This window comes from Pogoniulus pusillus, chromosome 38 (assembly GCF_015220805.1).
Source record: "Pogoniulus pusillus isolate bPogPus1 chromosome 38, bPogPus1.pri, whole genome shotgun sequence".
NCBI lineage: Eukaryota > Metazoa > Chordata > Aves > Piciformes > Lybiidae > Pogoniulus > Pogoniulus pusillus.
This window is the reverse complement of record NC_087301.1, coordinates 5,992,464-6,008,784: the sequence shown is the minus strand read 5'-3', so window position 1 is coordinate 6,008,784 and position 16,321 is coordinate 5,992,464. Positions and strand designations below refer to the sequence as shown.

Here is a 16,321-nt window from a genome sequence, read left to right as displayed (position 1 = left end):
GCTGCCACCCTGCACCCACGGCCCCCCAGCACCCAGCAAGTCTCGTCACAGCCATGGAGTAGCAGCACCCTCGTCTCCCTCTGCAATCACTGCCTGCTCCACAGCCACGATGCTCCCTAGCACCCACGGGTGTCACCCTGCACCCACGGCTTTCCCAGCACCCAGCAGGGCCGCGGGCTGAACGGAACGCGCCCAGTAAGTCTGTCCCTCGCCGGGCGCCGTAGCGGCAGCGGCGCCGCGCCCATCCCGTGGTGCCGCGCGGCGGCGGCGGGCGCTGCCGGGGCCGGGGCGGGAGCGGGGCCGGGGCCGGGGCCGGGAGCGGGGCCGGGGGCCGGGAGCGGGGCCGGGGCCATGGCGGCGCCGGGGGGCTCGCTGGTGGCGGCTGTGCTGGCCCACTCGGGCCATCTCGACAAGGAGGACCTGGGCACTCGCATCGGGCGTCTGTCCCGCCGCGTGGAGGACCTGAAGGCAAGGCCGAGAACGGGGAGAGAGCTGCGGGGAAGCGGGGAGAGCCCGGGGTGGGGCAGCGGCCCCGGGATGCGCAGCTGGCAGCAGGGCTGACGCCGCTCCGGTCTGAGCCGAGCTGCCCCGGACGCGGCAGTCCCTGGCCGCTGCGCCTCCCAGCCCGGCGCCAGCAGCCGGCCCGAAGCGGAGTGCTCCCAGCCTAGCTCCGGCACGGCCTCTTAACGGCTGCCACCGAAGGGCCCCCCCCCGGCAGTGACGGTGCCGCAATGCTCCTCTTCTTCAGGGAGAAGTCTGCAACATGATCAACAAGAAGTACAACGAGTTCCTGCCCAGCCTGCAGAGCGCCGAGGAGCTGGTGGCGCAGGTGGAGCGGCTGAGCAGCAGCATCGACCTGCTGAAGGCAGGCATCGAGAACGAGGTCAGGTCAGGGCTGCTCTGCCCTGAGGCTCCGTTCAGCCTCACTCCAAACCTGTAGCCCCTTCCCCCCCACCCCCAGCGTGGGCTGCTGAGAGGGGGCTGGGGGAGGAGGATGGCAGAGTAACAACCCGGGGTGATAGCACCCCTCGGAAGTGGCTTCGGGTGACCCATGCGGCAGAGGGGGGTGTGTGTGTGTCACAGCAGGGCTGGAAGGAGAGAAGTGGCGTTAAAGGGTTTGCCATGGCTTGCTGGTGGCTGTTGGAGAGCTGGGGAAGGGTGTCCCAGGTGAGCTGTACAGAGAGTGAAGCATCAGGGAGTGTGCAGCCTGCAGCAGAGGAGGCTCAGGGCAGAGCTCATTGCTGCCTGCAGCTGCCTGCAGGGAGGCTGTAGCCAGGTGGGGTTGGGCTCTGCTGCCAGGCAGCCAGGGACAGAAGAAGGGGACACAGCCTGGAGCTGTGCCAGGGCAGGTCTAGGCTGGATGTTGTTAGGAAGTTGTTGTCAGAGAGAGTGATTGGCACTGGAATGGGCTGCCCAGGGAGGTGGTGAAGTGGCTGTGGCTGGAGGTGTTGCAGCCAAGCCTGGCTGGGGCACTGAGTGCCATGGTCTGGTTGGTTGGGCAGGGCTGGGTGCTAGGTTGACACTTAGTGCCATGGTCTGGTTGGTTGGGCAGGGCTGGGTGCTAGGTTGGCACTCAGTGCCATGGTCTGTTTGGTTGGGCAGGGCTGGGTGCTAGGTTGGGCTGGCTGAGCTTGGAGCTCTCTTCCAACCTGCTTGATCCTATGGTTCTCTGATCAGCTGGCACGTCGTGGTGAGGTGTGGCACAGCTTTGCTCTGGGCAGAATGGGAACCTAAATTATAGCTGTGCACCCTCACTGGAGTCTCTGAGGAGGATGTGAGCATCTCCTGCAAGCTGTGCTGCAGGCTCACCCTCTGGGTGCTGCTGCTTTGGTTGGTTTTCCAGTAGCTGGGACTCTGTAGCAGGGTTGAGAATTAACTTTGGGGTCAGTTTGAGCTGTCTTGAGTTTCCAGTGGCTGTGTTGAAGAACACTGCAGTCGTTTTGAGGCTGCATTTCCTCACAGTGCCTTTAAACCGAGGTGTGATGTACTAAAGGAGGAAAACAATCCCAAACCAACCAACACAAAACAGAAGAGAGGGAAGAAAAAAAGGGAGAAGGAAAGAAAGGAACTTAGTGTCTGAGTGTTGCCATTGCCTGGAAGGATCCTGCTCGTGGATAGAGCCTCTTTCCCTCCTGACTAGATTAGTCTAACAAGAGAAGTCCTTTAAATCTCCTCTTGTGATCATTTCCCAGGGGAAATGTGCCTGCTAACATCTGCTGGCTGTGAATGAGGAGCAAAGTTTCGTTGTCTTTAGGTTCAACGAGATCTAAACGTTGCTGTGGCTGAGTTTACTGAGCTGAAGCAGCAGCTGGAGAGGGACTCCCTGGTGCTGAGTGTCCTGAAGAAGCTGCAGGAGGTGAGGAGGAGGAGGAGACATTCTCTGCCCTGTCTCCAGTCATGGGGTTAGAAGCTGTGGTCTGGGTGTGGCTGTGCAGTGACACAAACCCATCTGCTTGTGTTGCAGTTCGATGTAGCTATTAAAGAGTACAACACTGCCCTGCTGGAGAAGAAGTATGTGGCAGCAGCTCAGCAGCTGCAGAAGGTACAGATGGCTTCTCGAGAGTATGGCAGCATTAGCTGCAGAGTTTGGGTTGGAAAACACATCCAGGATCATCCAGTCCAACCAGCAACCCAACCCCACCATGGCTACCAAACCCTGGCCCCAGGTGCCATGGCCACAGGGTTCTTGAACCCCTCTAAGGCATGGGGACTCCACCACCTCCCTGGGCAGCCTGTGCCAGTCCCTGACTGCTCTTGCAGCAAACAATTTTTTACTCCTCTCCAACCTAACCCTCCCCTGGCACAATTTCAGGCCATTTCCTCTCCTATCACCTGATACTGGGAAGAAGCAGAGCCCAACCCCCAGCTCACTGCAGCCATCTCTCAGGCAGCTGTAGAGAGCAATGAGGTCTCCCTTAGCCTCAACACCCCCAGCTCCCTCAGCTGCTCCTCCCCAGCCCCTTCCCCAGCCCTGTTCTCCAGCCCCTTCCCCAGCTCTGTTGCCCTTCTCTGGACACCTCAGTGTCTTCTTGGAGTGAGGGACTTAAAACTAACCCCAGCGGTTGAGGTGCAGCCTCACCGGGATGTTGGTTTGTGCAGGGCTGCCCCTTCCCTGCCTGCTCCGCCTGATCCTTCCCTGCGCTCCCGTCCCGCTCCCGTCCCGCTGCCCTCGCTGCGCTCCCGTCCCGCTGCCCTCGCTGCGCTCCCGTCCCGCTGCCCTCGCTGCGCTCCCGTCCCGCTGCCCTCGCTGCGCTCCCGTCCCGCTGCCCTCGCTGCGCTCCCGTCCCGCTGCCCTCGCTGCGCTCCCGTCCCGCTGCCCTCGCTGCGCTCCCGTCCCGCTGCCCTCGCTGCGCTCCCGTCCCGCTGCCCTCGCTGCGCTCCCCTCCCGCTGCCCTCGCTGCGCTCCCGTCCCGCTGCCCTCGCTGCGCTCCCCTCCCGCTGCCCTCGCTGCCTTTCCCCTCCCGCTGCCCTCGCTGCGCTCCCCTCCCGCTGCCCTCGCTGCGCTCCCGTCCCGCTGCCCTCGCTGCGCTCCCCTCCCGCTGCCCTCGCTGCGCTCCCCTCCCGCTGCCCTCGCTGCCTTCCCCTCCCGCTGCCCTCGCTGCGCTCCCGTCCCGCTGCCCTCGCTGCGCTCCCCTCCCGCTGCCCTCGCTGCGCTCCCGTCCCGCTGCCCTCGCTGCGCTCCCGTCCCGCTGCCCTCCCCTCCCGCTGCCCTCGCTGCCTTCCCCTCCCGCTGCCCTCGCTGCGCTCCCTTCCCGCTGCCCTCGCTGCGCTCCCTTCCCGCTGCCCTCGCTGCGCTCCCTTCCCGCTGCCCTCGCTGCGCTCCCTTCCCGCTGCCCTCGCTGCGCTCCCTTCCCGCTGCCCTCGCTGCGCTCCCTTCCCGCTGCCCTCGCTGCGCTCCCCTCCCGCTGCCCTCGCTGCGCTCCCCTCCCGCTGCCCTCGCTGCGCTCCCGTCCCGCTGCCCTCGCTGCGCTCCCCTCCCGCTGCCCTCGCTGCGCTCCCTTCCCGCTGCCCTCGCTGCGCTCCCGTCCCGCTGCCCTCGCTGCGCTCCCGTCCCGCTGCCCTCGCTGTGCTCCCGTCCCGCTGCCCTCGCTGCCTTTCCCCTCCCGCTGCCCTCGCTGCCTTTCCCCTCCCGCTGCCCTCGCTGCCTTTCCCCTCCCGCTCCCTTCCCTGCCTTCCCCGCCCCGCTCCCTTCCCTGCCTTCCCCACCCCGCTCCCTTCCCTGCCTTCCCCGCCCCCTCCCCTCCCTGCGCACCCTGCCCTCTCCCTTCCTTGTGTTTTCTGCCTGATCTCTTCTCCCCAGGCACGGAGCAGCCTGAAGGCGCTGGAATGCCGCAAGGGCTTTGAGCTGAAGATCCTGAGAGCCCTCAGCACGGAGCTGACAGTGCAGACACAGAACATCCTCTACCACCTGGGAGAAGAGTGGCAGAAACTGGCTGTGTGGAAGCTTCCTCCTTCAAAAGGTGCTGACAGCTCTGGCAGGGTTTGCTTCGCTGTCTGGAGGGCCTGGCTTAGAGATGGGAAGTGCAGGAGCAGCCCTGAGCCGAGGCTGCTGTAAGGGAGCAACTCTTGCAGTCAGGGGTAGATCTTTGGAGGTCACTTTGGCTGCTCCCACAAACGGTGCAGGGCAGGCAGGAGGTTTTTCAACACAAGCTTTTGAAGCTTCACCTGCTGCGTTTGTGATGCTGCATAGAAAAAGCTCAGAAGTGTTCATGGAGTCATGGAATGGGTTGGGTTGGAAGGGACCTTCAAGAGCATCCAGTGCCAACTCCCTCTGCCATGGGCAGGGACACCTCCTACCTGCCCCAGATTGCTCAAGACCTCGTCCAGCCTGGCCTTGAACACCTCCCTGGGAATCCTGTGCCAGTGTCTCCTCACCCTCCCTCTCTGTGCTCCACAACCTCCCTGGGAAACCTGTGCCAGTGTCTCCTCACCCTCCCTCTCTGTGCTCCACAACCTCCCTGGGCAAACCTGTGCCAGTGTCTCCTCACCCTCCCTCTCTGTGCTCCACAACCTCCCTGGCCAACCTGTGCCAGTGTCTCCTCACCCTCCCTCTCTGTGCTCCACAACCTCCCTGGGCAAACCTGTGCCAGTGTCTCCTCACCCTCCCTCTCTGTGCTCCACAACCTCCCTGGGAAACCTGTGCCAGTGTCTCCTCACCCTCCCTCTCTGTGCTCCACAACTTCCCTGGGCAACCTGTGCCAGTGTCTCCTCACCCTCACTGCCAAGAGTTTCTTCCTCATCTCCAGCCTCAAATCTCCTCAAGCTTCAATCCATTCCCTCTCATCCTAGCACTACAAGAACTGCTCAAGAGTCTCTCTCTTGCTGTCTTCATCAAAAGAAAACCTTTTCCCTGGAGAATAAAACATCTTCTCCTTTGCATTTGACTTGAAATGGGCAGAGGAAGAGGAAGGAGGAGACTGGCACTGAATCTTTGAAGTACAAAGTGACCAGAATGAGAATTCTCTTGCTTGCAAGAGGCCAACTGTCCTGCACTGCAGCACAAGAGCTCCATAGCCTCTCTCTGTTGATGCCCTGTGGGAGCTTTGTGGCCCTGGGGAGAGGTAGAAGATTGCTTTAGCAGTAGCTTCTCACTCCTACTGGCTGCCAGAGCTCACTGTGACCTAGAGGTGCTTCTTCTTTCCCTTCAGAGAGCAGCAGCCTGGAGGCAGTGCTGCATTCAGAGCTGCACCTCCACACGGTGCCAACCAAAGAGGAGGAGGTTGCTAGCCCACCTGTTGCTTCTGTGCTGCAGGCATTTGCTGTCCTGGGGGAACTGCAAGCCAAGCTGAAAATCTTTGGTAAGAGACCACAGATCCAGAGAAATGCAGCTGGAGGGTCCCAGGGTTCAGTCTTGTTGCAAGGTGGATACCAAAATCAATGCCCTGGGAGACTTCTTTGGCAGCTCTGAGCACGAGGAGGGTCTCTGGTTCTTGTTAACAGGAAGCTTTGTGGTTTATTTATCCTATTATTTATCCTTCCCTCTGTGCCTGTGGGATTTCATGGCCTGGTATTTAAAGAGGGTCTCCAGTTACAGCTTCCTCACCTGCCAAGGGCAAGACTTTAGGTTTCAGGTCTTTGGTGTGGATAACTTGGGGAGTGTGGCAGGTGCTAGGGCAGGATTTTATGCTTCCAGCTGTTTGCTTTTCACTTGCTATCAAGTAAGCTGCTCTTAGTTAGGCCTCCACATGTGCTTCACACAAGTAAAGTACCCTTTAGTGAGAGCACTTCTTGCTTCTGCTTCATACCATGACACATCCAAAACAGTCAGAGCTGGGCCTCACTGCAGCAAGCTGCCTGCCTCCTGCTGTTGGAAAAAGACTTCTCTGTGTGTTTGCTCCTCAGGTCAGCTGCTGCTGAAGTACATCCTGAAGCCTCTGGTCTCATACCCATCCCTGCAGCCACTCACAGAGGAGCAGCCAGATGTGTTCATCCTACGTTTTCAATCCAAGAGGCCTGGCTCAGATCATTGCTCTCCAGTGGAGGTTTTTGAGAAGATCAAGCTTGTCTTTGAAGTGCTCCACAAATACCTGCTGAGTAGGTGGCTCCTGCCTCTTGGAATTAGGCTGAGGTCCACACCTTGCTCATGTAGTTGGAGTAGAAGCTTTCCAGCAGGTCTGGCTGTTAAGCAGTACTGACTTTTGTGAGAGGTCTGAGCTGCTTGCAGTGTTGGCTTGCTCTTGGTGCAGCTTGGCAGCCTGGCCCAGCAGTCACAGAGCTGGGAGCATGGAGGAGAAGGAGGAGAAAGAGGAGGAAGGAGGAAACTCTTTTGGCTGCAAGGGATCAAGGAGTTGGGTTTTTGGTGAAGGTTTATTTCTTCACAGACCTGATCTTTGCGTGCCACAGGTCTAAAGTCTAATGCAGTCCAGGCTGGTCACATGGAAGATCTTCCACTGGCTGCAAACTGAGCTTTTGGGGCATTTCATGAGGTGAAGATGCTGGGCAGGGAGGCTCAGCTCACACAGCTTCAGCTGGCTTTGGGTGGGGAGGCAGATTCCCAGCGCCCAGCCTGGCTGAGGATAACATCCCCATGCTGAGATGGTGGAACAGGGGAGCTGCTCTTTGGCAGGAGGCACTGAGTGAGATGCTGAAGGGGAATCCAAACCCTCCTCTGTTCTCTGTCCCCAGATGTGCCTCTGGAGCAGCCTGTGGGGCAGGCAGAGGAGGAGGAGGGCAGGCTCACACTGGCAGAGCTGCTGGGGGACATGATCTGGGAGGAGCTGTCAGACTGCCTCATTCAGAACTGCCTGGTGAACTCCATCCCAACCAAGAGCAGCAAACTGGAGCAGTACATAGAGGTAGGTCTCCAAATCTCCCAGATCCACCTGGTAGCAGTGCCAGGTGGGCAGCCTGAGCAGGCAGCTGAGCTTTGCTAACCTGGAGCTGTTTCCCTCGGTGAAGCTGGGGTTTGTTTTCCCTGTCAAGCAAAGCCAGCAAGGTCTCTGACCTGGGGCACACAGGCTACACTTAGCCAACACCTGGAGGCTTGCAGAGTGTGCAGGTGTCCTGCCTGAGGCTCTGTGAGAGGCTGAAGGGGATGAGGAGGCTGCTTGCTCAGCTGGCTGCCTGAGACCTGGCTTCTCTGGCTGTGGTTAGGGGTCAGAGAGGCCTCTTGTCCAGGCCACTCTTGATTTGTCAGACAGAAACCAGAGCCTCCTGCTAGCAAGGAAGGCCAAAGCCTCCTTCTAGAGAGGAGGCTGCTTCAGACAGCAGTAGTCACAGCAGATCCTTCCCAGCCCCTTTGTCCCAGCACAGTGAAATTTCATCCTCTTGCTTGTCTGGTGGGCAGCAAGGCCCAAGGGGGCACAAACCTGCAGCTCAAACACTGCTACTGTGCAATGCTGGCCCCCAGCTGAGCCTGCTCTTCCCAAAGGGACTTAGACTCAACCTAACCCTCTGTGACAGGATTGCTGAGCAGCCTTTGGATGGTTTTAGCCCTTAAAAACATAACTTCAGCCTCTGCTTGCAGCTGAGGGGAAGAGTTTGTCCCCACTTTGGCTTTTAGGGAGCTGTGTTCATGCAGAACCTGTCCTTGCTTTTCTCAGGTGATTAAATCCACAGAGGAATTTGAGAAGGCCTTGAAGGAGATGAAGTTTTTGAAGGGGGACATGACAGACCTCCTGAAATATGCCAGGAATGTCAACTCCCACTTTGCCAACAAGAAATGCCAGGAGGTGATCGTGGCAGCCAGAAACTTGATGACCTCAGAGATACACAACACTGTAAAGGTGCCTCCTGATGCCATTCTCTGCTTGGTTTAGGGGGTGAAAACAACTCAGGGGTTGCAGAAGGCTTGCCCAGAGCAGTCACAGCTGCCAAGCCCCCCCAGTTTCACTGGGTTGGCCTGGTGGGTGGCACAAGGACAAGGAAAGGTAGAGGACTACTTAAGGAGTCTTGTGGTCTGCTGTGGTGTTCAGCCAGGAGACCTTCAGCAGTCCTAGAGGTCTTCTGCAGCCTTGTGTTGAGCCTGGGTCTTGTGTCTGTGTGGTTCAGTGTTTTCTGGCCTTACACAGCCTCCTTCCTGTGGGCTCTGGGATGCCAAAGAGTCCTCTAAGAGCATCCAGTCCAACATCAACCCAACCCTCACCATGGCTACCAAACCATGTCCACAGGTGCCGTGAACACCTCCAGGCGTGGGGGCTCCACCACCTCCCTGGGCAGCCTGTGCCAATTCCTGACCACTCTTGCAGCAGATAAATTGTTCCTCCTCTCCAACCTAACCCTTCCCTGGCACAATTTCAGGCCTTTTCCTCTCCTTCTATCACCTGATACTGGGGAGCAGAGCCCACCCCCCACCTCACTGCAGTCTCACAGGGAGCTGTAGAGAGCAGTGAGGTCTCCCTCAGCCTCAACACCCCAAGGTCCCTCAGCTGCTCCTCTCCAGCCCTGTTCTCCAGCTGCTCTTCTCTGGACACCTCAGTGTCCTCTTGGAGTGAGGGAGTTAAAACTAACCCGAGCAGCTGAGGTGCAGCCTCACCAGGGTGTTGGTTTGTGCAGGGCTGTCCCTTCCCTGCGGGCTCTGCCCTCTCCCTTCCCTGTGTTTTCTCTCTGGTCTCTCAGCCTCCTCTTCTCCACACTGAACACCCTACCCCAGCTCCCTCAGCTGCTCCTCCCCAGCCCTATTCTCCAGCCCCTCCTCCAGCTTTGTGCCCTCCTCTGGACCTGCTCCAGCCCTTCAGTAGCCTCCTTGAAGCGAGGAGCCCAAAACTGACCTCCTCTTCTCTTGCTCTCCCTTAGATCACACCTGATTCCTGCATAACCCTACCAAAGCTTCCTGATCTGAGGGCAGGAGATCACCTCAGCACCCAAAGAGCTTCTGAATGCCTCCATGCTGGTGTGGTGACCTTGGAGGCTGAGCCCAAGCTGAGCCAGTACACCTTTGCTCTGCCCACCTGCCGCATCAGCGCCTCGGTGCAGCAGCTGATGGAGCTGGCTTACCAGACCCTGCTGGAGGCCACAGCCAGCACAGACCAGTGGTAGGAATTCTCTTCCTCCTGCCTCTCTTCCTGTCTTTGGCAACACCAAGCAGCTGTCTGTAGATGAGAAGAGCTTTAGGGGAACAGAAGAGACCAGAAGCAGTCACTGGAAGGACTCTGTCCCGGCCGGGGCTGTGCAGCAGCTTGGGACAGGAGCAGCTGCAGTGTCCCCTGCAGCACTCAGGTTGTGCAGGCTTTTGGCCTTCAGTTTGCAGGTGCACTTTGTGGCAGGTTAAAGCAGCAGGCAGCTGGTGACTCTGGTGTGGACAGAGCTCATGGCTGTGGTCCTTTGGCTGGGACAGACACCACAGCACTCAGCTCAGGGCCTTGGCCTGTGTCAGAGTCATAGAATGATTTGTCTTGGAAAGGACCTCCAGAGGTCAGCCAAGACCAACTCCCTGCAGGCAGCAGGGACATCCTCCATAGAGCAGCTTACTCAGAACCCTGTGCAGCCTGCAGGGATGGGGCCTCAGCTACCTCAGGTTAGCTCTCAGGTGTCCAGCAATGCAAATCCCTCTGCTCCCAAAGCCAGTGGGAAGCACTGGCAGCCTGCTGAGGGCAGTTCTGCTTGTCTGGTGCTGCAGGCCTGAGGGGGGAGAGGTGCCCAAGCACTGAATGCCCTTCAGTGTCTGGTGGCAGGCAAAGAGCTGCCTGTTTGGGTACTCCTGGTGGGGCAGGGACACTGCTCCCTTTGTTGCTAGGGTTTCAGGGCTCTCCCTGCTGCCAGCTGCTCTGCAGCTTGGCCTTTCCACACTCCACTTCCAAGGTCATCACAGCTTTAGGTGAGTTCCAGGACGTTTCCTGTGTTGACATCTGTGTCTGGCTGACTCTGGCAGTCTGCTCTTTGTGCCAGTCCTTGAGAAAGCTTTGGTTGGGAGAAGGCTGAGGGTGCCCTGTGAACATGCCAACAAACTGACCCTCGTTTTCCTGCCAGCTGTCTGCAGCTCTTCTACTCTGTGAGGAACATATTCCAGCTCTTCTATGATGTGGTGCCAACGTACCACAGGTGAGTGTGTGTGACCTAGAGCCTGGAGTGGAGAGACAGCAAAGCTCTGCTGGAGCAGCCCTGCCTACGCCCCCAGACCCCTCACTCATGCCAGCTGCCTGGGAGGTGCTCAGCCTTGTGACCATGGAGACAGTTCAGAGCTTGATAGAATGGGTTGGGTTGGAAGGGACCTTAAAGCTCAGTCAGTGCCAACCTCCCTGTCATGGGACAGGGACACCTCCCACTGGCACAGGTTGCTCATCCAGCTTGGCCTTGATCACCTCCCTGGGCAACCTGTGCCAGTGTCTCCTCACCCTCCTACTGAAGAACTTCTTCTTCAGCTCCAGTCTCACCCTACTCTCCCTCAGCTTCCAACCATTCCCTCAGCAAAAGTCCCTCTGCAGCTTTCCTGCAGGATCCTTTCAGGCAGCTCTGAGATCCCCTTGTAGCCTTCTTCCAGGCTGAACAACCCTCAGCTCCCTCACAGCCTGGCAACATCCAAGGGTCCCAGCTCTAATGAAACCCATTTTCTTCTCTCTTCCTCTTTGCTGGGCCAGGGAGAGCCTGCAGAAGTTCCCCCAGCTGGCAGCCATCCACCACAACAACTGCATGTACATCGCTCACCACCTGCTCACCCTGGGCCACCAGTTCCACTACCACCTCACCAGCGTCCTCTGCCAGGGGGCTGCCACCTTCGTGGACATGGTGCCTGGCTTCAGGAGACTTGGTAACTGTGCCCTGCAGCAGGGAGAGGTGCTGGGAGAGCAGCTTGGAGTCAGCCCTGGCAGCTGCTGCTGCTGTCGAGGCAGTTGGGCTGAGCTGCTGCTGAGGCAGTTTGAGCTGAGCTGCTGCCGAGGCAGTTTGAGCTGAGCTGCTGCTGAGGCAGTTTGAGCTGAGCTGCCCCCGAGGCAGTTGGGCTGAGCTGCCCCCGAGGCAGTTTGAGCTGAGCTGCCGCCGAGGCAGTTTGAGCTGAGCTGCCCCCGAGGCAGTTGGGCTGAGCTGCCCCCGAGGCAGTTAGGCTGAGCTGCCGCCGAGGCAGTTTGGGCTGAGCTGCCCCCGAGGCTGTTTGAGCTGAGCTGCTGCCGAGGCAGTTAGGCTGAGCTGCTGCCGAGGCAGTTGGGCTGAGCTGCTGCCGAGGCAGTTAGGCTGAGCTGCTGTCGAGGCAGTTGGGCTGAGCTGCTGCCGAGGCAGTTAGGCTGAGCTGCTGCCGAGGCAGTTGGGCTGAGCTGCTGCCGAGGCAGTTGGGCTGAGCTGCTGCCGAGGCAGTTGGGCTGAGCTGCCCCCGAGGCAGTTTGAGCTGAGCTGCCCCCGAGGCAGTTAGGCTGAGCTGCCCCCGAGGCAGTTGGGCTGAGCTGCCCCCGAGGCAGTTGGGCTGAGCTGCCCCCGAGGCAGTTGGGCTGAGCTGAGCTGGCTGCAGCAGTGGATGGTGACAGATGGCACTGAGCAAGGGGCGAGGAGGTTTCCTTCACTGGCAAGTCTGACACTGTTGTTAGAGCTCTAAGCAAGGTAGTTCTGTAGGGCCTGACTCAGAGTTGGCCTTTGACAGCTGACTCTGGACTCTTGCTGTCCCCTACATAGTTCTGAGAGCACCCAGTGAGGTGTTCAGAGTCACAGGTGGCAGTGGGTTGGAAGGGACTTTCTGAGGGCATCCTGCAGGCAGCAGGGACAGCTCCAGCTGGAGCAGGCTGCACAGGGACACAGCAAGGCTGAGCTTGGCTGGCTGCAGGGATGTGGCCCCAAGCACAGCCCTGGGCAGCCTGTGCCAGTGTCTCAGCACCCTCCCTGTGCACAGCTTCCTCCTGCTGTCCAACCTAACTCTGCCCTGCTCCAGCTCCAAACCATTGCCTCTCATCCTATCACTCCAAGCCCTTCTGCACAGTCCCTCCCCAGCCTGCCTGTAGGTCCCCTTCAGCTACTGAAATGCAGCTCTAAGCTCTCCCTAAAGCCTTCCTCAGGCTGATCAGCCTCACCTCTCTCATCCTGTCTTCCCTCTGGTCATCTCTGGCCTCTGGACCTGCTCTAGCAGATCCAGGTCCTTCTTTGTCTTGTGGCCCTCAGATACTTTGGGTTCTGCTGCTCTCAGTCCTTTTTCTTTGACACTTTGGGTTCTGCTGCTCCCAGTCCTTTTTCTTTGACACTTTGGGTTCTGCTGCTCTCAGCCCTTACTCTTTTTTTGCCTGGAACTTCTTTTACCAGTGACACATTGCAGCAAGTTTGTTGCTGAGCACTGACAGCCTCTTCAAGTGGGCAAATGTTATAACTGTTAATTGCTTCCCTCTGCTCCTGGCTGCTGCTGCTGAAGGCATGGAGTGTTTCCTGGCCCAGATGAGAGTGCAGAAAGGAGAAATCCTGGAGAGGCTCTCAAGTGCCAGGAATTTCTCCAACATGGATGATGAGGAAAATTACTCTGCAGCCAACAAAGCAATAAGACAGGTAAGGAAGGCTGCTCTGAGGTCTCCCTGGAGCCTTCTCCAGGCTGAACAGTCTCAATTCTCTCAACCTGTCCCACGTGGGAGGTCCTCCAGCTTCTAATCCTCTTCGTGGCCACCTCTGGACCCTCAGCATCAGTTCCTTCTTAGCGACCATCCAAATGGTTTGGATTGGAAGGCTCCTCCAAAGGTCATCTAATCCCCAGCTGTTATCTTCCAGGTCCTGCATCAGCTGAAGAGGCTGGGGAAGGTCTGGCAGGATGTGCTGCCAGTCAATGTGTACTGCAAGGCCATGGGGACCCTCCTCAACACAGCTCTCTCTGAGATTGCCACCAGGATTGCTGCCCTGGAGGTAACTGCAGCAGCTGGAGGACACTCCAGGCTCATCCTCTTCCATTTCTTCATTGAAATACTTTCCCCCCTACCCTCACAGTTTGCTTGGCACCCCAAAAATCTCACTGCTCTTCACCTTTGCTGCACTCTAGGACATCTCTGCAGAGGATGCAGACAGGTTGTACTCCCTCTGCAGAACCATGGTGGAGGAGGGACCCCAAGTTTTCACCCCACTGCCTGAAGATGACAGAAACAAGAAGTACCAGGAGGAGGTTCCAATCTATGTGCACAAGTGGATGACCTTCAAGGAGCTGATGATCATCTTGCAAGCCAACCTCCAGGAGATAGTAGATCAGTAGGTGCCCTCCTTGCAGCCCAGGGCCAGGGAGCTGGGGGCAGGGTGTGCCAACAGCAGGGCCCTGCCCTCAGGAGCCTCTGGGAGGTGCAAGGCAATGACCGAGTATGGATCAGATCCACTGCTCCCGAGGCTCTTTCTGAGCTGGCTGCTCACAGCCCCTTCCAACCCTGCTCATCTCTTCAGCTGCCTCCTGCACAGAGGAGAGGCAAATGGCATGGAAGAGCCAACCTCAGAGGGGCTCTTCTGGGCTCAGAAGCATTTCCCAGCCAGCAGCCTGGCATCTTGCCTGCTGCTTTTGACTGTGCCTGCCTGCTGCAGTCCCACCTCTGCTCTTCAGAACCTCTTTCATCCTTCCTTTATCATCTGAATTGTGCACAGGTCGTTGCAGAATTCCCTCTGGCCCTTCAGCTGGCAGGAGCTGGACATTCCCTCTCACAGCTGCCCTCACACAGACTGAGCTGGAAAGGTCCCAGCTGTGGAGACAGCACTGGGAGAGGGCAGTTCCTCTGCCATGCCCTGCTCAGTGCTGCTCTTGGGGCTCTGTTGGACACCAAAGGCTCCCAGCTCTGCTTCCAGCTGAGCATAAACCATTTTGTCCTGTTGTCTGAGAGCTGAGTGGGAACTTTGCAGGGTGGCTTTAGGCTTATTTTGGAGAGGGAAAAGGTGGAATTGGTCATGAGTGCAGAAAAATCACCTCAGGACCTGCTGCTTTGCCAACCTGGCTGAACAGCTCTGGGCTCCAGTTGCTAATGGGCTGCTGCCTGGCCTGGCCTTGCCTGTGAGCACCCTGAGGAGTTGTTTTCCATGGCAGCTCTGTGCAGTTTGGCTCAATCCAACTCTTTCTGTCCCCTGCAGGTGGGCAGATGGGAAGGGGCCTCTGGCAGCTGAGTTCTCTGCAGCTGAAGTGAAGAGCCTGATCCGAGCCCTGTTCCAGAACACAGAGAGGAGAGCAGCAGCTCTGGCCAAGATCAAGTGACTCTGCCTGCTGCTCCCTGGGGCATCTTCTGATGGAGCAAGAAGAGACCTGAGTCTTTCAGGTGTTTTTTTTGGATTTGACCCTTAGCATCTGCACTGGTACAAGAGTCTCCCTAGGCAGCTGCTTCCTGGAGGCTTGAGGGAGGGTGAAAAACCATTCCCCAGCTCCCTGAGCACAGAGGGAGGCTCTGGGGCCAGAGGCTCCAAGGTGGGTACCAGTGGACACTGACTGCTCATGCTCTGTCTGCCAAGCAGATGGACTTTGGGCTTGAGACCTCCTGCCAGGCTGCCATGGGGTACTGTGCCCAGATCCAGCTTTCCCTTTGTGCAGAGGAGATGCTTTTTGTGATCTCAGCCAACCACCATCCTCTAGGACTTCAGCTTCCAGCACAGGGAAATAAAGCTAAGTCTTGTACCCAGCATCCAGGCACTGCTGTCAGGTGGACCTCTCATCCAAGGTGCTCTTTATTCTCATCTCAAGCTTGCTTCAGGCTCCTGGAGAGGGATTTTTATTTCTCCATCTTGACTCTTTCTATGCAGTTTTACACCAACCCCTTTGTGTCCTACCTCTTCCTCCATCCCTGCAAATTACAACCCAGGCTGCAGCAGCTTTTGATACCCTTCTGAGGATGCTGAAGTGCCAAACCTTTGCTCTTTTTTCCCACCTCAGCTTTCCCTGAAGAGAGTAGAACTTGAGCAGGGAGTGGGAGGGGAAAGATGCTGCTGGCAGTGAACCAGAGCTTTGCACAGGTGGCAGAATTCCTCATGGCAAATAAAACTGACTTGGAACTTTCAGCCTCCCTTTACCAACTGTCTCAGCCAGGGCAGCTCCTTCCTTTACCTCTTTAGAGAGGTCTGGCACCTGTGGCTTTGCTGGTAGTCAACTTTCTGGCCTTTGAGAGAAGTGAAAAGGGAATGAAGCACTCAAAGCTTTACCTTCTAAGTTTAAAAAAGGCTGTAGGGAAGAGTTGGAGGAGTTTGCATTGCTTTGGACTGAGAGACACCAACAGCAGCCAGGAAAGCAGCCCAGAGGCCAAGATGTGCCACACAGCAAAGCATCTCCTGCCAGGTAGTGCTTGCCACCTGCTCACAAAGGTTTTGCCCACAGAGCTTCATCTCTCACCCTGTTGTTCTCTCCTGTTGTATCCTTTGCACTGCACTTGGGCTGACTTCACTCTTCCCAAGCAGTTCTGCAGGGCCTGGCTCAGAGCTGGGCTTTGGGGTAACACCCAAGTCGTGGCACAGCTCAGTGGCTGCCTTGCCTGCTGGGTCAGCCTGGCACAGCCTTGGCAGGGGGTGAAGAGGTCCATTTGCTTCTGGGTTTAGGTGGCAGGCAGTGAGAGCAGCAGTTAGAGCCCAGCAGGTGGGGATGGACCTCAGGAGGGTGAGTGAGAGCCCAGCAGGTGAGGATGGACCTCAGGAGGGTGAGAGAGAGTCCAGCAGGTGAGGATGGATCCCAGGGGGGTGAGTGAGAGCCCAGCAGGTGAGGATGGACCCCAGGGGGGTGAGAGAGAGTCCAGCAGGTGAGGATGGACCCCAGGGGGGTGAGTGCCACTCAAAACTCTTAATTTTTCCCTTTTCACCTCCCAGTAATTTATCTGGAGGCTGAGAACATTCTCATAACCCTTTAATCCCATGGGAATCTTCTGCCCTCTGCCACACAGCAACCCACCTCCCCCCTGCACCTCTTGCAGACCCCTTCCCAGCCAGGAGGGCTGCTCACAGGAGGAGGTTTGCTCTTGTCTTCAATAAACTTTTTACTCTGAGC

The 16,321-nt window shown here is 57.9% G+C and overlaps 1 protein-coding gene across 1 annotated transcript; it reads left to right on the top strand.

The window, feature by feature from the left end:
* The first annotated feature begins 340 nt into the window (after window positions 1-340).
* On the top strand, window positions 341-16,319 carry ZW10 (zw10 kinetochore protein). The gene is made up of 16 exons (XM_064172991.1): window positions 341-468; window positions 749-883; window positions 2,255-2,356; window positions 2,465-2,542; window positions 4,301-4,460; window positions 5,649-5,798; window positions 6,343-6,534; window positions 7,126-7,295; window positions 8,043-8,225; window positions 9,235-9,473; window positions 10,408-10,479; window positions 11,016-11,185; window positions 12,761-12,891; window positions 13,108-13,239; window positions 13,373-13,575; window positions 14,434-16,319. Exons 1-16 carry the CDS (start codon window positions 352-354, stop codon window positions 14,552-14,554), a joined length of 2,355 nt encoding a protein of 784 aa, XP_064029061.1. The 5' UTR covers window positions 341-351; the 3' UTR covers window positions 14,555-16,319.
* The last annotated feature ends 2 nt before the right edge of the window (window positions 16,320-16,321 follow it).